Here is a 23740-nt window from a genome sequence, read left to right on the forward strand (position 1 = left end):
TTGTCAGCAGCAACACAGGCAGTAGGGTAGGGAATGGACAGGGGTTATGAGGTTAGGGACACAGGGCATGCGTCCCAAATGGCACCCTATTTACCACATAATGCACTACTTTTTGACGTCAAAACTAGCGCACTATATAGGAAATAGGGTGCCATTTGGGACACAGCCTAGGACCTTTCAGTGACCAAAGGCACTAGCAGGCGTCCTCAGTCTTGCTGCTGGACGTGACAACGGTCTGATCCACGGTGCTGTTGGAGACACTCTCCACGGACACGTCGGTGTGAGCCCGGACGGGCTGTTTGTCGTTGCTGTGAGAGTGGCTCCTGTTGCTGTCGCAGGAGGCGATGCTGGAGCCTGAGGCGGTACGGGACCTCACCAGTCTGGTCATGCTGGCCGAGGACACTAGGGGAAGGCAGGAGAGACCGTTAGGATGAGTCCCAAATTACACCCTATTCCAAATATATATATATATATATACATACACTGCTCAAAAAAATAAAAGGGAACACTTAAACAACACAATGTAACTCCAAGTCAATCACACTTCTGTGAAATCAAACTGTCCACTTAGGAAGCAACACTGATTGACAATACATTTCACATGCTGTTGTGCAAATGGAATAGACAACAGGTGGAAATTATGGGCAATTAGCAAGACACCCCCAATAAAGGAGTGGTTCTGCAGGTGGTGACCACAGACCACTTCTCAGTTCCTATGCTTCCTGGCTGATGTTTTGGTCACTTTTGAATGCTGGCGGTGCTTTCACTCTAGTGCTAGCATGAGACGGAGTCTACAACCCACACAAGTGGCTCAGGTAGTGCAGCTCATCCAGGATGGCACATCAATGCGAGCTGTGGCAAGAAGGTTTGCTGTGTCTGTCAGCGTAGTGTCCAGAGCATGGAGGCGCTACCAGGAGACAGGCCAGTACATCAGGAGACGTGGAGGAGGCCGTAGGAGGGCAACAACCCAGCAGCATGACTGCTACCTCCGCCTTTGTGCAAGGAGGAGCAGGAGGAGCACTGCCAGAGCCCTGCAAAATGACCTCCAGCAGGCCACAAATGTGCATGTGTCTGCTCAAATGGTCAGAAACAGACTCCATTAGGGTGGTATGAGGGCCCGACGTCCACAGGTGGGGGTTGTGCTTACAGCCCAACACTGTGCAGGACGTTTGGCATTTGCCAGAGAACACCAAGATTGGCAAATTCGCCACTGGCGCCCTGTGCTCTTCACAGATGAAAGCAGGTTCACACTGAGCACGTGACAGACGTGACAGACGTGACAGAGTCTGGAGACGCCGTGGAGAACGTTCTGCTGCCTGCAACATCCTCCAGCATGACCGGTTTGGCGGTGGGTCAGTCATGGTGTGGGGTGGCATTTCTTTTGGGGGGCCGCACAACCCTCCATGTGCTCGCCAGAGGTAGCCTGACTGCCATTAGGTACCGAAATGAGATCCTCAGACCCCTTGTGAGACCATATGCTGGTGCAGTTGGCCCTGGGTTCCTCCTAATGCAAGAAAATGCTAGACCTCATGTGGCTGGAGTGTGTCAGCAGTTCCTGCAAGAGGAAGGCATTGATGCTATGGACTGGCCGGCCCGTTCCCCAGACCTGAATCCAATTGAGCACATCTGGGACATCATGTCTCGCTCCATCCACCAACGCCACGTTGCACCACAGACTGTCCAGGAGTTGGCGGATGCTTTAGGTCAGGTCTGGGAGGAGATCCCTCAGGAGACCATCCGCCACCTCATCAGGAGCATGCCCAGGCGTTGTAGGGAGGTCATACAGGCACGTGGAGGCCACACACACTACTGAGCCTCATTTTGACTTGTTTTAAGGACATTACATCAAAGTTGGATCAGCCTGTAGTGTGTTTTTCCACTTTAATTTTGAGTGTGACTCCAAATCCAGATGTCCATGGGTTGATACATTTGATTTCCATTGATAATTTTTTTGTGATTTTGTTGTCAGCACATTCAACTATGTAAAGAAAAAAGTATTTAATAAGATTATTTCATTCATTCAGATCTAGGATGTGTTATTTTAGTGTTCCCTTTATTTTTTTGAGCAGTGTATATATATATATATATATATATATATATATATATATATATATATATATATATATATATATATGAGTCCCCTATAGCTCAGTTGGTAGAGCATGGTGCTTTCAACGCCAGGGTTGTGGGGGGCCAGTATGAAAATGTATGCACTAAGTCACTCTGGATAAGAGCATCTGATAAAATGACTAAAATGTAAAATAATATACAGTTCCTTCGGAAAGTATTCAGACCCCTTGACTTTTTACACTGTTACCTTACAGCCTTATTCAAAAAATGTATTTATTTATTTTTTATCCTCAGCTATCTACACACAATACCCCATAATGACAAAGTAAAAACAGGTTTAGATATTTTTGCAAATGTATTAAAAATAATTAACAGAAATACCTTATTTTCATAAGTATTCAGACCCTTTGCTATGAGACTTGAAATTGAGCTCAGGTGTATCCTGTTTCCATTGATCATCCTTGAGATGTTTCTAAAACTTGATTGGAGTCCACCTGTGGTAAAATCAATTTGACATGATTTGGAAAGGCACACACCTGTGTATATAAGGTCTCCCAGTTGACAGTGCATGTCAGAGAAAAAACCAAGCCATGAGGTCGAAGGAATTGTCCGTAGAGCTCCAAGACAGGATTGTGTCGAGGCACAGATCCGGGGAAGGGTACCAAAAAATGTCTGCAGCATTGAAGGTCCCCAAGAACACAGTGGCCTCCATCGTTCTTAAATGGAAGAAGTTTGGAACCACCTAGACTCTTCCTAGAGCTGAGCAATCGTGGGAGAAGGGCCTTGGTCAGGGAGGTGACCAATAACCCGATGGTCACTCTGACAGGGCTCTAGAGTTCCTTTGTGGAGATGGTTGTCCTTCTGGAAGGTTCTCCCATCTCTGCAGCACTCCACCAATCATGCATTTATGGTAGAGTGGCCAGACGGAAACCACTCCTTATGTAAAAGGCACATGACAGCCCACTTTGAGTTTGCCAAAAGGCACCTAAAGACTGTCTATGAGAAACAAGATTCTCTGGTCTGATGAAACCAAGATTTAACTCTTTGGCCTGAATGCCAAGTGTCACGTCTGGAGGAAACCTGGCACCATCCCTACGGTGAAGCATGGTGGTGGCAGCATCATGCTGTGGGGATGTTTTTCAGCGGCAGGGACTGGGAGACTAGTCAGGATTGAGGGAAAGATGAATGGAGTAAAGTACATAGAGATCCTTGATGAAAACCTGCTCCAGAGTGCTCCGGACCTCAGACTGGGGCGAAGGTTCACCTTCCAACAGGACAACGACCCTAAGCACACAGCCAAGACAACGCAGGAGTGGCTTCAGGACTAGTCTCTGAATGTCCTTGAGTGGCCCAGCCACAGACCGGACTTGAACCCGATCGAACATCTCTGGAGAGACCTGAAAATAGCTGTGCAGCAACACTCCCCATCCAAACTGACAGAGCTTGAGGGGATCTGCAGAGAAGAATGGAAGAAACTCCCCAAATAAAGGTGTGCCAAGCTTGTAGGGTCATACCCAAGAAGACTCAAGGCTGTAATCGCTTCCAAATGTGTTTCAACAAAGTACTGAGTAAAGGGTCTGAATACTTATGTAAATGTGATATCAATGTTTAATAAATTAGCAAAAAATTCAAAAATACTTTTTGCTTTGTCATTATGGGGTATTGTGTGTAGATTGATGAGGGGGAAAAACTATTTAATCAATTTTAGAAAAAGGCTGTAACGTAACAAAATGTGGAAAAAGTCAAGGGGTCTGAATACTTTCTGAAGGCACTGTAGTGCACTGCTTTTGACCAGACCCCAAGGGCTCTATTCGCTCTGAAAGTTAGTCTCTTGGTACACTAGGAAGCTGGTAGCCACATTTTAGTTCCTCAGTTCTCAGTGCATGCTGACGACGGCTTCTGGAATATTGGGGAGCAGTAATATTCCACGTGAGAGATTCTCATTCTCTTTTTCTGTGCATGCTACCACTGACTACAGGCGATACCTTGTTGACATGCACTAAGATTAACATCATCTTCCAATTAGATCCATGATCCATTATCCTGAGCTGATACTTACTGTAACCCATGCCCTGGATGAAGTACTTGAAGGCCTCTGTCAGTTTGCCAGGCTGGCTCACCTGGGGAAGTCCTCCACAGTCAGCCATCTGATTGGACAAAGACAAAAGATTATGGGTCAACCAATCACCATTATCTTAACAACCCTTTTCTCATTACCAATCACATGCATTGTTCTTGGATGGTCAATGACACTGTGCTTCTGGATCTTTACTTACAAACTACTTTTGACAGTAATATTAATTGTTACATCTGTCTGAGTCACACATTAAACTCACCTTGAGCAGTGTTGTCTGTGTTGGGTTGAGCTTTGCGTTGCTCTCGACCACAGCCTCGACTGCAGGGGAGTTGTCTCCCACCACCAGCAGTGCAGGGCACCTGCACGAGTCAGCAGATTAATTAGCTACTTAACTAATAATGCTCATAGTCAATATCATAACTAATACTCAATATCATAATTAATACTCATAGTAAATATCATAACTAATACTCAGTCAATAGAGCTAATGCTCATAGTCAATATCATATCTGAAACAGTCATGAGTAGCCAGGGCCCTGAGTTTTCCCTGGTCAGGTCATGTGGTCAGGTAAGAGTCAGGGCCCTGATGCGGAGTTGGTCCGTGTGACGTACTTCAGAGTCCTGACGTTAATGTTTCCCCCTGGGACAGGCCTCTCGATCTCCAGGTCCCTGCGGCTCTGGTAGGACTTGAGGAACTGGGCCAGGTTGGACTGGTTGACATCATTGGTGATGTGGTTGCGGTATGTGGCGATCAGATCAGGGTTGTTCTGGATCTCCTCCTTATGCACAAATAATAAAACTCAATGGTAACGCTTTCTATGGAGTACATACGTTATAACATTGTGTATAATACACATAATGTGTTATGACACTGACTATAAACATCCATAACAAGGGGTTGATGTTTCACAACAATTCATAGCTATTTAAATATAAATGTAATTGTATCATTCATACTCAGGTATATACAGTGGCTTGCGAAAGTATTCACCCCCTTGGCATTTTTCCTATTTTGTTGCCTTACAACCTGGAATTAAAATGGATTGTTTGGGGGTTTGTATCATTTGATTTACACAACATGCCTACCACTTTGAAGATGCAAAATATTTTTTTCTTGTGAAACAAACAACAAATAAGACAAAAAAACTGAAAACTTGAGCGTGCATAACTATTCACCCCCCCCCCCCCAAAGTCAATACTTTGTAGAGCCACCTTTTGCAGCAATTACAGCTGCAAGTCTCTTGGGCTATGTCTCTATAAGCTTGGCACATCTAGCCACTGGGATTTTTGCCCATTCTTCAAGGCAAAACTTCGCCAGCTCCTTCAAGTTGGATGGGTTCCGCTGGTGTAATCAGCAATCTTTAAGTCATACCACAGATTCTCAATTGGATTGAGGTCTGGGCTTTGACGAGGCCATTCCAAGACATTTAAATTTTTCCCCTTAAACCACTTGAGTGTTGCTTTAGCAGTATGCTTAGGGTCATTGTCCTGCTGGAAGGTGAACCTCCGTCCCAGTCTCAAGTCTCTGGAAGACTGAAACAGGTTTCCCTCAAGAATTTCCCTTTATTTAGCGCCATCCATCATTCCTTCAATTCTGACCAGTTTCCCAGTCCCTGCCAATGAAAAACATCCCCACAGCATGATGCTGCCACCACGCTTCACTGTGGGGATGGTGTTCTCGGGGTGATGGTGTTGGGTTTGCGCCAGACATAGCGCTTTCCTTGATGGCCAAAAAGCTCAATTTTAGTCTCATCTGACCAGAGTACCTTCTTCCATATGTTTGGGGAGTCTCCCACATGCCTTTTGGCAAACACCAAACGTGTTTGCTTATTTTTTTCTTTAAGCAATGGCCTTTTTCTGGCCACTCTTCCGTAAAGCCCACCTCTGTGGAGTGTATGGCTTAAAGTGGTCCTATGGACAGATACTCCAATCGCCGCTGTGGCGCTTTGCAGCTCCTTCAGGCTTATCTTTGGTGTCTTTATTGCCTCGCTGATTAATGCCCTCCTTGCCTGGTCTGTGAGTTTTGGTGGGCAGCGCTCTCTTGGCAGGTTTGTTGTGGTGCCATATTCTTTCCATTTTTTAATAATGGATTTAAATGGTGCTCCGTGGGATGTTCAAAGTTTTGGATATTTTTTTCTAACCCAACCCTGATCTGTACTTCTCCACAACTTTGTCCCTGACCTGTTTGGAGAGCTCCTTGGTCTTCAAGGTGCCCCTTGCTTAGAGGTGTTGCAGAACAGGTGTGTAAAAACACACACACACACACACATACATATATATATATATATATATATATATATATATATATATATATATATATATATATATATACACATACATACATACATACATAGATCATGTGACACTTAGATTGCACACAGGTGGACTTTATTTAACTAATTATGTGACTTCTGAAGGTAATTGGTTGCACCAGATCTTATTTAGGGGCTTCATAGCAAAGGGGGTGAATACATATGCACGTACCACTTTAAGTTATTTTTTTCATTCCACTTCACCAATTTGGACTATTTTGTGTTTGTCCATTAGACCATTACATGAAATCCAAATAAAAATACATTTAAATTACAGGTTGTAATGCAACAAAAATAGGAAAAAACGCCAAGGGGGATGAATACTTTTGCAAGGCACTGTAGCTTCCAGAGGGGGACAGAAGTCTTATATTGACAGTTTATTGAACAAAACTACATCTTTAGGATGTTTCAAAACAATTCGTCGCTCTTTCGATACGGACTGTCAGTGGTTGTAGTGTAGTAGATGGAACAGAGGTAGTAATTAAGGTGTTAGTGTTACTCCTGTGTCTATCTTACCCTTACCTTTCCAAACATGTGGTTTATAACATGATCAGGTAGTGCTTGGATCCAGCCAGTCATCTGAACAGAGAGAGAGTTGGGAGTTTACAGAGGTGCATGCTCCCCCAACCAGGCTCTGATCAAAACACAAAGATCATTAAAGCAGATCTATACGTAATCCCCTAAGAATTCAACTCTATCAGAGTAAATCAGCGTGTCACCATTGTTATGTTGGAGGGTATTAATAATCATAATAAACTAATACAAAGTTAGTTATGCTATGTTATGTTAGATAAGCTATGCTACCTTGTGTGTAAGTGAATCTATCACGCTCTCAGCACGTGCATTGATGTTGATGAGGACAAGTCCCTCAACCTTGTCTGGATGGTTCAGCTGTAGCCAGGAAGAATGAAGAGAAGGAGAACATAGCGCAACCCATTTGGGACATATTTAGGATTCAGAGAGCAGGAAACGACACAAACACTTGTACAGCAAGACAAACTTTGTTGTGATATCTACTATAAGCTTCATTGTTTCAGTGGTTCGTCTAACGTAAGGATAACCACCACACCGTCTGTTCAGTGTCTGTACAGTACAGAACAGTGTAGATGTGTGCAAACAAAATAACATTCCAAAGGACTTGCTGCTTGGCAATGACAATGATCACGATTATGTTGCCGGTTTCAACACTGTGGTATGTTGGAAGGACTTTTACTAGGTTTAAATCCTAGTTTAATCATGGCTGCTCAATTTAAACAAAAACAATGAGTTCAACAGCAACAAAAATCAACTCACAGCGAATTTCGCGATGATGTAGGCACCAGCACCACAGCCCAGTCCAATGACACTCTTAAACCTGAAGGGAAACAACAAGAGGTTTGATGGGAGTTTGAAGCTTCTAATAAGAGGATGTAAACTTCTGCGTGAATGTAATTTAAATTATATTTAGTTATCCACATAAAATAAAATAAATGTGTTTTTGATCCCGGAGGATAACACTTTTATTAAAACACGTATTTCCAAAATGTTCCTCAATGGTAAAACAAATCAATCATAAGTGAAAATCATGTTTTTATTGGTATTTGTACTGCATTGTTGAGGGAGCTTGCCAGTACACATTTAGCTGCACCGTTTATACCAGCTGTAAACTGTGTATGTGACGAATAAACTTTGATTTGGGTCTTACCGAAAGTGCTTGAGGACCTGAGGGAGAGTCTCAGAGAGCTGGTCCATAGAGGGGTAGGTGTGCCTGCAGCGGAAGACCAGAACAAGTTACCTCAGGTGCTCCTCATCCTCTCTAACACGATACAAGTCATGGATGTGTCCCAAATGGCACCCTATTCCCTATATAGTGCACTACTTTTGACCAAAGCCTCTGGTCAAAAGTAATGCACTATATGGGGAATAGGGTGCCATTTAGGATGCTCTCATAATGTTATTTTGCCAAACTAGTCTCTCAAACATGTTGACATTTTTTTATTGAATTTCTCATCCATTTGTTATCATCTGTTGGTACCTTGTTATTCTCTTTCTACCCTCTGAACATCGTCTCTTTTCTCACTGGTTACTTCTACTACCTGAACATTCAGGTAGAGGGAACTACACTAGCCTAGCAGTGACCCAGTCCCCTGATGTTGACTGTTTAAGAGTCTTGTGGACCAGGTGCCATGTGACAGTGGATTATCATGGCAGGCAGCTGCTGTTAGTCCTGCTGTCCACTAACACTAACAACAGATGGGACTAGATCCCAGTGTCCACTAACAACAGATGGGACTAGATCCCAGTGTCCACTAACAACAGATGGGACTAGATCCCAGTGTCCACTAACAACAGATGGGACTAGATCCCAGTGTCCACTAACAACAGATGGGACTAGATCTCAGTGTCCACTAACAACAGATTGGACTAGATCCCAGTGTCCACTAAGACTAACAACAGATGGGACTAGATCCCAGTGTCCACTAAGTCTAACAACAGATGGGACTAGATCCCAGTGTCCACTAAGACTAACAACAGATGGGACTAGATCCCAGTGTCCACTAACAACAGATGGGACTAGATCCCAGTGTCCACTAAGACTAACAACAGATGGGACTAGATCCCAGTGTCCACTAACAACAGATGGGACTAGATCCCAGTGTCCACTAACAACAGATGGGACTAGATCCCAGTGTCCACTAACAACAGATGGGACTAGATCCCAGTGTCCACTAACAACAGATGGGACTAGATCCCAGTGTCCACTAACAACAGATGGGCCTAGATCCCAGTGTCCACTAACAACAGATGGGACTAGATCCCAGTGTCCACTAACAACAGATGGGACTAGATCCCAGTGTCCACTAACAACAGATGGGACTAGATCTCAGTGTCCACTAACAACAGATTGGACTAGATCCCAGTGTCCACTAAGACTAACAACAGATGGGACTAGATCCCAGTGTCCACTAAGTCTAACAACAGATGGGACTAGATCCCAGTGTCCACTAAGACTAACAACAGATGGGACTAGATCCCAGTGTCCACTAACAACAGATGGGACTATATCCCAGTGTCCACTAAGTCTTACAACAGATGGGACTAGATCCCAGTGTCCACTAAGTCTAACAACAGATGGGACTAGATCCCAGTGTCCACTAAGACTAACAACAGATGGGACTAGATCCCAGTGTCCACTAACAACAGATGGGACTAGATCCCAGTGTCCACTAACAACAGATGGGACTAGATCCCATTGTCCACTAACAACAGATGGGACTAGATCCCAGTGTCCACTAACAACAGATGGGACTAGATCCCAGTGTCCACTAACAACAGATGGGACTAGATCCCAGTGTCCACTAACAACAGATGGGACTAGATTCCAGTGTCCACTAACAACAGATGGGACTAGATCCCAGTGTCCACTAACAACAGATGGGACTAGATCCCAGTGTCCACTAACAACAGATGGGACTAGATCCCAGTGTCCACTAACAACAGATGGGACTAGATCCCAGTGTCCACTAACAACAGATGGGACTAGATCCCAGCTTGTGTCTCTCAGACCGGGCATTACTCTGACCTACATCCTCGTTGCTGTTGAACTCTTGATAGCAGCCCACCCATTCGGTTTGTTTTCAAGGTCACTTTCTATGCAGGTGTCTACTGTATGTATGTATGTATGTATGTATGTATGTATGTATGTATGTATGTATACTGCTCAAAAAAAATAAAGGGAACACTTAAACAACACAATGTAACTCCAAGTCAATCACACTTCTGTGAAATCAAACTGTCCACTTAGGAAGCAACACTGATTGACAATAAATTGCACATGCTGTTGTGCAAATGGAATAGACAACAGGTGGAAATTATAGGCAATTAGCAAGACACCCCCAATAAAGGAGTGGTTCTGCAGGTGGTGACCACAGACCACTTCTCAGTTCCTATGCTTCCTGGCTGATGTTTTGGTCACTTTTGAATGCTGGCGGTGCTTTCACTCTAGTGGTAGGATGAGACGGAGTCTACAACCCACACAAGTGGCTCAGGTAGTGCAGCTCATCCAGGATGGCACATCAATGCGAGCTGTGGCAAGAAGGTTTGCTGCGTCTGTCAGCGTAGTGTCCAGAGCATGGAGGCGCTACCAGGAGACAGGCCAATACATCAGGAGACGTGGAGGAGGGCAACAACCCAGCAGCAGGACCGCTACCTCCGCCTTTGTGCAAGGAGGAGCAGGAGGAGCACTGCCAGAGCCCTGCAAAATGACCTCCAGCAGGCCACAAATGTGCATGTGTCTGCTCAAATGGTCAGAAACAGACTCCATGAGGGTGGTATGAGGGCCCGACGTCCACAGGTGGGGGTTGTGCTTACAGCCCAACACCGTGCAGGATGTTTGGCATTTGCCAGAGAACACCAAGATTGGCAAATTCGCCACTGGCGCCCTGTGCTCTTCACAGATGAAAGCAGGTTCACACTGAGCACATGTGACAGACGTGACAGAGTCTGGAGACGCCGTGGAGAACGTTCTGCTGCCTGCAACATCCTCCAGCATGACCGGTTTGGCGGTGGGTCAGTCATGGTGTGGGGTGGCATTTCTTTGGGGGGCCGCACAGCCCTCCATGTGCTCGCCAGAGGTAGCCTGACTGCCATTAGGTACCGAGATGAGATCCTCAGACCCCTTGTGAGACCATATGCTGGTGCGGTTGGCCCTGGGTTCCTCCTAATGCAAGACAATGCTAGACCTCATGTGGCTGGAGTGTGTCAGCAGTTCCTGCAAGAGGAAGGCATTGATGCTATGGACTGGCCGGCCCGTTCCCCAGACCTGAATCCAATTGAGCACATCTGGGACATCATGTCTCGCTCCATCCACCAACGCCACGTTGCACCACAGACTGTCCAGGAGTTGGCGGATGCTTTAGGTCAGGTCTGGGAGGAGATCCCTCAGGAGACCATCCGCCACCTCATCAGGAGCATGCCCAGGCGTTGTAAGGAGGTCATACAGGCACGTGGAGGCCACACACACTACTGAGCCTAATTTTGACTTGTTTTAAGGACATTACATCAAAGTTGGATCAGCCTGTAGTGTGGTTTTCCACTTTAATTTTGAGTGTGACTCCAAATCCAGACCTCCATGGGTTGATACATTTGATTTCCATTGATAATTTTTGTGTGATTTTGTTGTCAGCACATTCAACTATGTAAAGAAAAAAGTATTTAATAAGATTATTTCATTCATTCAGATCGAGGATGTTTTATTTTAGTGTTCCCTTTATTTTTTTGAGCAGTGTATGTATTTATGTACATTTTGTTGAATGTGTTTGTATGCAAATTTACTAGCAGCACTCCACCTTACGGGCGGTAAATCATTGGAGCTGACTAATTTGTTTCTATTCAATTTCATGGTACACGGAGGACTGCCACCACCAGAGAATCTTCAACTCAATAACCCCCCTGCAAAGCACAAATTCATGCTGCTAATAAAGGATGACTTGACTTGAGAGTGTGACACTGGTCACTCACTCGGCGGAGAGAGTGGAGGCACCCTCATGCTGCCCGGGGGCATCGACGTGGCACACGGCAAAGTGCCTCATGATCTCCTGCATGTCCTCGTGGCTGAACAGGGGGTTGAAGCACGACTTGTCTAGACACACGGGAGAATATAAGACAAGTTCAGCAATGTGCTCCTAAATGTTGTTTTTCCTGTGCATTGATGCTTTTGAAATTGACATTGAATTGAATAGAACAACCATATGTGACAGGTCATGACAGCCTGAATTAACACACAAAAACAAGTCATTTGTTTAAAGTTCTGTTTGTCATCAAAGCGCTGTATTTAGATGCACATCAATATGGAATGGAACTTAGCTCTTAGCTGCCAGATGTGTACAATAACAATCAACTGAAGATAAACTGCACAGCCCAGACAGGGCTCTCTCACAGCCCAGACAGGGCTCTCTCACAGCCCAGACAGGGCTCTCTCACAGCCCAGACAGGGCTCTCTCACAGCCCAGACAGGGCTCTCTCACAGCCCAGACAGGGCTCTCTCACAGCCCAGACAGGGCTCTCTCACAGCAACAAAACATACAGTTCAGTCCAATATCGTGGAAGGTCATGATGACGGGGCGGTTGCCCTTGGGAACCCCCTTCAGGGTGCAGTGGACCTTTCCAAACTGAGTCTCCACGTCATCCTCCTGCCATGGGAAAACTCTGATTAGACAAACACCACAACTATAACGGTCCTACTTGCAGCTGTTACTTACCATGATATAAATACATAGGGTTTAGGTGTTGATACGTACCCTAAGGCCGACCATGAGTCTTGCAACCGCCCCGGTCAGCCCCTGAAGGACAAAACAAAACCAATCTCATTATACACAGCGTCATAAATCAACTTGTTGGAGTGAGTTGATGAACTCTGTTTTATCAAAACGGCCATCAACAGAAAAATATAGTGTATCCCAAATGGCACCCTATAGAGTACAACTTTTGACCAGAGCGTTATTGGCCCTGGTCAAGAGTAATGCACTAAAAAGGGAATTCGCTAACATTTGAGATCTTTGCGTAATATGCTACAGTATGGTTTTAAGAAACTTCAGGACAAACGCTTCACTGTTGAACTTTGCTTCGGGGTCCTGCCTACAGGGACATGAGGGCTAATTTGATGTATTACATTTGTTTTGTTTTTTTACTTTTTATCCTGGTTTTATTAACTCTGGTAAAGGGGTTGTTCATTGATAACTTTGACTAAGGCACAATGAGGTTCCAGCAACTGGTTCCAACTACTGCCAAAGCTGAACAGGCACGTAGTGGCCATATGCGTCCCAAATGGCACCCTATATAATTTTTCTGAATGTTTTATATCCTTCCTGTGTATTTCGAATGACCTGAGCACCATTCAATCCAAACAGATATCCAGAACTTTCCGGTGTATGAACAACTAAACAACTCACAGGAAGTGGGTTAATGTTGACCTGCGCTTCATTTCCCTCCAGGTCAACCTCATCCAGCTCCACCAAAGAGGGGATCTGCTGAGAAGCCTGTTGATGTTGATGAGCACCCTGTTGAATGGAGAAGGAAAAAAAAAAAACGTTTCACAGAATACTCATGGTTGCTTCCCAACTGGCACCCTATTCCCTAGATCAGGGTTGCCCAACCCTGTTCATGGAGAGCTACCCTTATGTAGGTTTTCGCTCCAACCCCAGGTGTTACTAACCTGATTGATCTTATCAACCTGCTAATTATTAGAATCAGGTGTGCTAGATTAGGGTTGGAGCAAAAACCTACAGGACGGTAGCTCTCCAGGAACAGGGTTGGGCAGTCCTGCCTTATATTGTCCACTACTTTTGACCAGGGCCAAATAGTCTCTGGTCAAAGGTAGTGGACTACATAGGTAATAGGGTGCAGTTTGGGACGAAACCTTAACCAACATATAAAAAAACATACATTTCACATTTGAAATCGATAGCAAAGCTATTGGATTTGTTATACAGTGGGGATTTAGGTATTAAATTGGCTGCATTATTCTGTGATGCTGCTGTAGGCTATATTTGCCCATGTCAACCAACGGAAGCATCAAGCAGCATCTGTACAGGTGGCATTTGCCATAACACCCATCTGCCATGATGCTGCAGACCGTATGTGTCAGTGTATCAGTGAACAAATTACAGCAACTTTGTTTGTTTACACTGGGTTTCTTTTATGAATTCGTTAAAAGGGTAGCCTACACATCCTAATGTTTGTCAGCCATTGCGCACGTGTGAGCGCGCGAATGTTTCCAGCGCATGAGAGCGACTACCTGCTAGTGATGGGCATTCCGAGTCTTTTCGGTGCATTCGGTTCACTCCCAAACGGCTCTTCGTTCAAAATGTTTCAAAATGGACTAAGAACCATGAAAAAGTGCACATATCCAATGTAAAGCCCAAAAGGTAGGCTACCATTATGTCAGATCGTGAAATGCGCGTTCAAATAAATTTTTACCTGGCCAAATTATTAGATGGCCTGCAAAGAAAATGAATTTTTGTTTATATGCACTGACAAAAATCAGGGTGGACCAGATTGACGCGCTCTCCCGACTATTTATTGATTCTGCAGTGAGGATTCACCCTCTTTAGATAATTCTTTTGTAACTTGTTTTGAGCTCAAAAAGCAGTATGCAAATCAGGGAGCCAAAATAACGGCTCTTTCACCAATGCGATTCGGTTCCCGACGTTCACCAGAAAGATCCGTTCAAAAAGAGCCGTTCGTTCGCGAAGGACCAATCATCACTACTACCTGCCAGTACCTCATCATCATCACATACATACGCATACCCGTTCTTTATACCTCAATGACACATACCCACCTTCCTAGACATGATGCTCGGTGATGGTGGTGCGGATGTGTTGGTTGAAAACCGAAAAGCGCCAAGATTCGTAAATTCGTAAATTCCTCAGAGACACATAACCTAATAAACGAATTTTGTTCAGACGTCACAAAGATTTTGGAATTTTGGCTTCGCTTTCTCTCTGGTTGTTATAATGGTCATCGTGGTCTGCCAGTTTAAATAAAGGCAAATCCCTAGACAATTCCCAAGGTTATTTTGACCAAGCCTCATCATGATGACCGTGGGCTAGACACAGGCCTAGGTTTTTTTGTTATATGACTGGTTTCTAGTTTGGATTGTATAGCCTGCCCTATAGTGTATTTTACTTAAAATATGTGGTGCTCAATGCAAGAAATAAAAAAGAAAAAAAGTTAACAACTCAAAATATAAGTGCAGAGCCTACAATAGGCTAGATTTTAATACTGTTCAGATGAATACAACTATAAGGGGGTTATGAAAGAAATGGTAAGCCTATGTATGGTAAGCCTCTCCATGGGTATCACCGTAACCCAGATTTACAGGTTGAATACAACATGTGAGAGGGCTACATCACAACAATCACAATCTACTCCTGACCGTTTTAATCATTCATATGTCATAAACTCCTCACAACAAACTCCTAATGTCCTGGGGCTGCGTGACAAATGGCACCCTATTCCCTACATAGTGATGGGCCCTGATCAAAAGTCGAAGCACTATAAAGGGAATACACAAAAGGGTTCTTCGGTTGTCTCTGTGGAAAGGGTCCTACAGTACATGGAACCCAAAATAGTTTTACCTGGAACCAAACGGGTTCTACCTGGAACCAAAAAGGGTTCTATGGAGACAGCCGAAGAACCCTTTTAGGTTCTAGATAGTTCCTTTTTTTCTAAGAGTGTAAGGTGCCATTTGGGACACAACTGTATACCCTGCTGGTTCAGTAATCAGGGGGTGTGTGTCGCTGCCTGCTGGTTCAGTAATAAGGGGGTGTGTGTCGCTGCCTGCTGGTTCAGTAATAAGGGGGTGTGTGTCGCTGCCTGCTGGTTCAGTAATCAGGGGGTGTGTGTCGCTGCCTGCTGGTTCAGTAATCAGGGGCTGTGTGTCGCTGCCTGCTGGTTCAGTAATCAGGGGGTGTGTGTCGCTGCCAATGCCTGGCAAGCCAAAAAGCCCACAAAGCTGCAGAAGGTGATCTGTTTCAATCAGTCAATGGCAAAGACTAGAGAGAATATGCATCCCAAATGGCACCCTATTCCCTATATAGTATGGGACCTGGTCAAAAGAAGTACACTATAAAGGGAATAGGGTGCAATTTAGGACGCAATCTAGAGCAGGCATGGGCAACTGGTGCCCTTTTGTAGGCCCCGGATCAATTTCCAAAAAGGAAAAATAAAATATATATATATATATTATTTTATTTATTGTTTTATTTTTGGAACTCAGTCAGGGTCTCAACATACTGTTGAGAGTTAGAATAGTAGAATACACAAGGTCCAATTTCAAAATGTGTTTGTGAATCAGCAGTTTTTCTCTTGTTATATCAGTCACTGACAGTCACTCAATTAGCTCATGTCAGCTAACATGTTTTATATTGGTAAGTTAGTCTAGCCGGCTATCTAAACTTGTAGTAAACACGGTCGACTTACCGCCCGGGGGCCCCCATTGATTTTGTTAGTCACTCTCACTCTAATATCATATTAAACACTGCAAACATTTCTCTCCACCCCATGGCAAAATGTGTAGAATTGCAGAAAATTAGCTGTGAAACTGCAAAAATGCCTCTCCTCAAATCAAATCAAATGTTATTTGTCACATGCTTCGTAAATAACAGGTGTAGACTAACAGTGAAACGCTTACTTACTTCCTCCCTATGGCTAAATGAGTATAATTGCATGAAATTGGTTAGAAGATTTCAAAATCTACTCTCTGCGCCCCCATGGCAAAATGTGTAGAATTGCAGCAAACTTGAATTAAAACTGCAACATTTCTCTCTATGCTCCATGGCAAAATGAGTAAAATTGAAGGAAATTAACTCCAAAAAAATAAATAAAATAAAAATAATAATATCTGCTGTCAAGAGGGGGGGGCACTAAAATGTGGGGCCCCAAAAGGCTAAGGCCGGCTCTGACTGCATGTGTGGGTATGGATGTTGGTATGGAGAGCCCTGTGAGCCACTGAGGACCCTCATCAAAGTTGCCCATCCCTGGTCTAGAGCAGAGGCCACTCAAGGACATTCAGAGACTTGTCCCGAAGCCACTCCTACGTTGTCTTGCTGTGTGCTTAGGGTCGTTGTCCTGTTGGAAGGTGAACCTTCGCCCCCCTGTCTGAAAAATAATTTAATCCATTTTAGAATAAAGGCTGTAACGTAACAAAATGTGGGAAAATGGAAGGGGTCTCAATACTTTCCGAATGCACTGTATATGAAACATTTAGGATGCAATTTAGGATGCAGACATAGGTGTAAGCCATGGTAAGAAATAAGAATGCATGACGGCTGTGTCATCACAGCAGGCAGTGGCTAGCAGACTCTGTTCTGAAGGGATTACCATGGCGCCCCCGTCCGTAAATTACTGCACTAATTTTGACCAGGACCATTACAGAGCACACCCTATTCCCAATGGGGCCTGGTCAAAAGTAGTCCACTAGTGAATAGGGTGCCATTTGGGTCATATACCATGATCCATGGCAGTGACACTGACTTGAGGACTTTAGATTTGAAATGGTGGTTTAGATGTCATGGAATCCTCTCTCATCACAGGCCTTCCCTGTCCTATTTATCAGATAGACAAAGCTATTGCAGATTACTTTCTGATTACTCTCAGATTATTAATATCTTTCTGAGCATTAAATTACAGTGCATTCTGTGTCAGAGCCTGCTTTTATACTTTATTACATACAGTAGGAATCTGTGTCGCACATGTTTGACTGTATGGCTTGGATCTATCAATGTATTGATTGATCTGTCTGTCTGTCTGTCTCAAGTACCAGAATACTAGGACTGTGTGTGTAGCACCACGAAGTGGCTGTTGTGTTCACACTTTTATCGTACGCTAGATGGCGTACCGGAGCAACCTAAAAGATATCCCGATAGAGCATTGTAGACGTATCATTATTCTATGCAGCTGGATTTTAGACAACAAATAATGGGGTTAGGTAGAACATATTTTAGAAAACGTCTGGACAGCTGACATTGAGAATCAGACATAAGTGTGTTCGCGCCAGCTGTTTAAATGGTTCTGAAACCCGCCCCCATTCTCACAGAAAGATTGTGACGCTGGGTCCCCATGGAGACAGAGGAGGAGAAATGTCATTGTCGTTTTAAAATCACATGGACCGAGTTTTGATCGCTCTGTCTGTGTGCAATAAAATAGCTTCAAACAATTTGATATTGCCAAATACTGCTCAGAAAAGTATCCAGGAGCTGCGGGCGACTAAGCAGTTTAAGATACTATCGGTAGCTTGGAGACGGTAAGCCTCTATCAAATCAAATATGAATTTGCATGCAAGCGCTAGTCTAACGTTACTGTAGTTTAGTAACGTTACGGATGTAGCTAGCTAGCTTAGTGCTAGTTAGCTTGCCCGTAGCAACAGTAGCCGTCTGTTTATGATTGACAGGATGGTCTTTGTAACTAGCTACCATGCAAACTGTAAACTTGCGTTGTGTGCTTTGACTTTTTGTTGACACAAGTCATCTAGCTAACGATGAACCATGTGAAGATTCTTGAAACAGGCTTTGTGTTTTGATGGCAACAGGTTAGCATTTTTAAGGTGGTGCGCAGTCCTTGTGCTTCTTCCTTGAATCAAACCATTTTAGAAGCTTTCTTGCTATTGAGGTTGGCTATACAAATACGCACGAAAATTCAAATTCCATAACGGTTATCTTATTTCTATCACAATTCCCCGGAAACAAACGATTGGTTTTTCTTGAAAATGACCGGCTCGCTGAGATGCAAATATATTCTTGCTCCAGTCCTTTGTTTACTTTAGTTGATGATGGCACGCTAACGTTATGCCCATCTTCTGCAACTTGATGGAGGAGCTCTCCCTGAAACCTCGAGTCCAGCTTTTGTACACTGTAGGGTAAGGGTGCTGCGCCCAGTTTGATTTCAGATCAAGATACTGGTGAAATTTAGCAGCACCAGACCAGACAAGATTATACTTACGCATATAGACAATTGCACATAATAGCTAGTGCAGTTGTTTCCTCATTCTCAAAATGTCCAAAGCTGATTTGTAGATTGCTATAGATATTTTAAAAGCAGTTATACAACCATGTACAGCAGCTTAATCCTTTTCACTTCACGAAATGTTCTATATCCAATCAGTCGAATAAATCCTGATGTAATGGCACCTGGTTTGATCAAATTGCCATGTCCCTTGTAGATGACCTACGCCCTTTGTGTGTGCTTTGAATAGTGCAACATATAGGGCTAGTAGTAGTAGCAGCTACGTCACTTGTGTCCAGACTGGCTTAGGAAGTGGCCCAAATGGCACCCTATTTTCTATGTAGTGCACTATACACCTGAGTGTACAAAACTATGTCATGCTCTTTCCATGACATAGACTGACCAGGTGAATCCAGGGGAAATCTATGATCTGTGTGTGTCTGAGCTGTGTGCTAGTCGTTTAAACAGACAGCTCGGTGCTTTCAACATGGCAAAACTTCTCACAAATACAATTAGTGGTGAAGTCAATCTCTCCTCCACTTTGAGCCAGTAGAGATTGGCATGCATATTATTAATGTTTGCTCTCTGTGTACATCCAAGGGCCAGCCGTGCTGCCCTGTTCTGAGCCAATTGCAATTTTCCAAAGTCCCTCTTTGTGGCACCTGACCACACCACTGAGTAGTAGTCCAGGTGCGACAAAACTAGAGCCTGTAGGACCTGCATTGTTGATACTGCTGTTAAGAAGGTAGAGCAGCGCTTTATTATGGACAGACTTCTCCCCATCTTAGCTACTGTTGTATCAATATGTTTGACCATGACAGTTTACAATCCAGGGTTACTCCAAGCAGTTTAGTCACGTCAACTTGCTCAATTTCCACATGATTTATTTGAGGTTTAGTGAATGATTTGTCCCAAATACAATGCTTTTAGTTTTTGAAATATTTAGGACTAATTAATTCCTTGCCACCCATTCTGAAACTAACTGCAGCTCTTTGTTAAGTGTTGCAGTCATTTCAGTCGCTGTAGTAGCTGACGTGTATAGTGTTGAGTCATCCGCATACATAGACACACTGGCTTTACTCAAAGCCAGTGGCATGTCGTTAGTAAAGATTTGACCTTTATTTAACTAGGCAAGTCAGTTAAGAACAAATTCTTATTTACAATGACGGCCTACACCGGCCAAACCCGGACGACGCTGGGCCAATTGTGCGCCGCCCTATGGGACTCTCAATCACGGCCGGTTGTGATACAGCCTGGAATCGAACCAGGGGGTCTGTAGTGACGCCTCAAGCACTGAGATGCAGTGCCTTAGACCGCTGCGCCACTCGGCAGCCCAATGAATGATGGAGCTGAGTTTGCCTGTTTTCCAAAAATGTAATTGAAGGTGCTCCAAAGCTTTTTACTATCATTCTTCATTTATCTTTGTTTTATAGTGTTGTTTCTTCTTATTTTTATTCAGTTTAGTCACATGATTTCTCAATTTGCAGTACGTTTGCCAATCGGTTGTGCAGCCAGCCTTATTTGCCATTCCTTTTGCCTCATCCCTCTCAACCATACCATTTTTCAATTCCTCATCTATCCACATGGATTTAACAGTTTTTACAATCATTTTCTTAGTGAGTGCATGCTTATTAGTAACTGGGATAAGCAATTTCATAAATGTGTCAAGTGCAACGTCTGTTTGCTCCTCATTACACACCACGGCCCAACAAATATTCTTTACATCAACAACATAGGAATCACTACAAAACTTATTGTATGACCTCTTATACACGATATTAGGCCCAGCCTTTGGAACTTTGGTTTTCCTAGATATGGCCACTGTGATCACTACATCCGATGGATCTGAATACTGCTATCAAGCACATTTCTGTAGAATTAGTAAAGATGTGATCAAGCCAACTTGACACAACTGTGGGAAGCATTGGAGTCAACATAAGCCAGCATCCCTGTATCCAATGTGCTGGAGTAGAATTTAAAGGGGCAATCTGAAGTAGCTACACTACCGGTCAAAAGTTTTAGAACACCTACTCATTCAAGGGTTTTTCTTTATTTTTACTATTTTCTACATTGTAGAATAATAGTGAAGACATCAAAACTATGAAATAACACATATGGAATCATGTAGTAACTAACCAAAAGAGTGTTAAACAAATCAAAATATATTTTATATTTGAGATTCTTCAAATAGCCACCATTTGCTTTGATGACAGCTTTGCACACTCTTGGCATTCTGTCAACCAGCTTTACCTGGAATGCTTTTCCAACAGTCTTGAAGGAGTTTCCACATATGCTGAGCACTTGTTGACTGCTTTTCCTTCACTCTGCGGCCCGACTCATCCCAAACCATCTCAATTGGGTTGAGGTCGGGGGATTGTGGAGGCCAGGTCATCTGATGCAGCACTCCATCACTCTCCTTCTTGGTAAAATAGCCCTTACACAGCCTGGAGGTGTGTTGGGTCATTGTCCTGTTGAAAAACAAATGATATTCCCTCTAAGCCCAAACCAGATGGGATGGCGTATCGCTGCAGAATGCTATGGTAGCCATGCTGGTTAAGTGTGCCTTGAATTCTAAATAAATCACAGACAGTGTCACCAGCAAAGCACCCCCACACCATAACACCTCCTTCTCCATGCTTTACGGTGGGAAATACACATGCAGAGATCATCCGTTCACCCACATCGCGACTCACAAAGACACGGCGGTTGGAACCAAAATCTCCAATTTGGACTCCAGACCAAATGACAAATCTCCACTGGTCTAATGTCCATTGCTCGTGTTTCTTGGCCCAAGCAAGTATCTTCTTCTTATTGGTGTCCTTTAGTAGTGATTTATTTGCAGCAATTTGACCATGAAGGCCTGATTCACACAGTCACCTCTAAACAGTTGATGTGTCTGTTACTTGAACTCTGTGAAGCATTTATTTGGGCTGCAATTTTTGAGGCTGGTAACTCTAATGAACTTATCCTCTGCAGCAGAGGTAACTCTGGGTCTTCCATTCCTGTGGCGGTCCTCATGAGAGCCAGTTTCATCATAGCGCTTGATGGTTTTTGCGACTGCACTTGAAGAAAATGTAAAGTTCTTGAAATGTTCTGTACTGACTGACCTTCATGTCTTAAAGTAATGATGGACTGTCGTTTCTTTTTGCTTATTTGAGCTGTTCTTGCCATAATATGGTCTTTTACCAAATAGGGCTATCATCTGTATACTCCCCCTACCTTGTCACAACACAACTGATTGGCTCAAACGCATTAAGAAGGAAATAAATTCCACAAATTAACTTTTAAGAAGGCACACCTGTTAATTGAAATGCATTCCACATGACTACCTCATGAAACTGGTTGAGAGAATGCCAAGAGTGTGCAAAGCTGTCATCAAGGCAAAGGGTGGCTATTTGAAGAATCTAAAATATAACATATATTTTGATTTGTTTAACACTTTTTGGGGTACTACATGATTCCATATGTGTTTCAAAATACCCCTGTATACGTTTTGGTTTACTTCACCGGCTGCAGGGGGTTATGGGAAGTGGGTCTGATTGGAATAGCATAGTGTCGGCTAGCAGGTAGGCCTAGAGGTCGGCTAGCAGGTAGGCCTAGAGGTCGGCTAGCAGGTAGGCCTAGAGGTCGGCTAGCAGGTAGGCCTAGAGGTCGGCTAGCAGGTAGGCCTAGAGGTCATATAGCAGGTAGGCCTAGAGTTTTCTATTAAAGTACTCTGCTCTGTTGTTCACATTTTCTTGATATTGCAGTTGCGTGTGAACGCAGAAACATTATAAGAGGGTGGGCATCTCATCTGCCCTGTTGATTACTTCTCCAGTCTTTCCCACATGAAGACTTTCACATAGCATGCTCTCTCTGTGTCTCACCGAGGCTGTGGTGCTATTGTCCAGACTGACTTCATTAAAGGCTACTGCTGTGGTTTGTGGTCCCGGTGGGTCTCTTCTATCATGTAGACCTAACAGCAGGAAGCGCTGAGGCCTGGGAATAACTCTCCTCTTCTTTGCTCATAGGGCTGTTTCTTGGTTTTCTGTGTTCCTTCCTAAAGGAAGTCACGCTTAGGACAGGCTCAAACTCAAGGCTCTATTGTGGCCAATATAAAATGGAGTCACTGACATAATGGGCGTACTTTTCCACAAGCGACCCCCTTGAAGATGTGTCCCAAATGGTATCCTATTCCCTAAGGGCCTTGTTTTAAATGTTTATTTATTTATTTAACCTTTATTTAACTAGGCAAGTCAGTTAAGAACACATTCTTATTTACAATGACGGCCTACACCGGCCAAATCCGGATGACGCTAGGCCAATTGTGCGCCGCCCGATGGGACTCCCAATCACGGCCAGATTGTGATACAGCCTGGAATCGAACCAGGGTCTGTAGTGACGCCTCTAGCACTGAGATGCAGTGCCTTGGTGGCGCAGTATTACATTTACATTTACATCTTATCCAGAGCCACTTACAAATTGGTGCATTCACCTTATAGCCACTGGGATAACCACTTTACAATGTTTTTTTTTTTTTTTTTTTGGGTGGGGTAAGGGGGGGTAGAAGGATTACTTTATCCTATCCCAGGTATTCCTTAAAGAGGTGGGGTTTCAAATGTCTCCGGAAGGTGGTGAGTGACTCTGCTGTCCTGACGTCGTGAGGGAGCTTATTCCACCATTGGGGTGCCAGAGCAGCGAACAGTTTTGACTGGGCTGAACGGGAACTGTGCTTCCGCAGAGGTAGGGGGACCAGCAGGCCAGAGGTGGATGAACGCAATGCCCTCGTTTGGGTGTAGGGACTGATCAGAGCCTGAAG

The 23740-nt window shown here is 44.0% G+C and overlaps 2 protein-coding genes across 4 annotated transcripts in view; one reads left to right on the forward strand and one right to left on the reverse strand.

Annotated features, from left to right (window-relative positions):
* Positions 1–193: 193 nt before the first annotated feature.
* On the reverse strand, positions 194–14791 carry LOC311139277 (protein NDRG1-like; the record flags this gene model as incomplete). Its single annotated transcript, XM_084174164.1, has 13 exons — positions 194–402; positions 4130–4217; positions 4407–4506; positions 4760–4926; positions 6982–7038; positions 7264–7350; positions 7753–7813; positions 8144–8206; positions 11959–12079; positions 12524–12629; positions 12738–12779; positions 13389–13496; positions 14780–14791. The coding sequence occupies 13 exons, from the start codon at positions 14789–14791 to the stop codon at positions 194–196; spliced, it is 1221 nt and encodes a 406-aa protein (XP_084030290.1).
* A 3271-nt stretch (positions 14792–18062) lies between these two features.
* Positions 18063–23740, forward strand: part of LOC311140627 (protein tyrosine phosphatase type IVA 3-like) — a 55476-nt gene continuing 49798 nt past the window's right edge. The window contains exon 1 of one of the 3 annotated variants that reach the window (XR_014614165.1): positions 18063–18244. The gene's annotated coding sequence lies outside the window, so the exon portion shown is untranslated. The remainder of the gene's footprint in view (positions 18245–23740) is intronic. The other 2 variants (XR_014614166.1, XM_084175758.1) reach the window with 2 other exon arrangements.

This window comes from Coregonus lavaretus (assembly GCF_964263955.1).
Source record: "Coregonus lavaretus genome assembly, chromosome: 13".
Taxonomy (NCBI): domain Eukaryota; kingdom Metazoa; phylum Chordata; class Actinopteri; order Salmoniformes; family Salmonidae; genus Coregonus; species Coregonus lavaretus.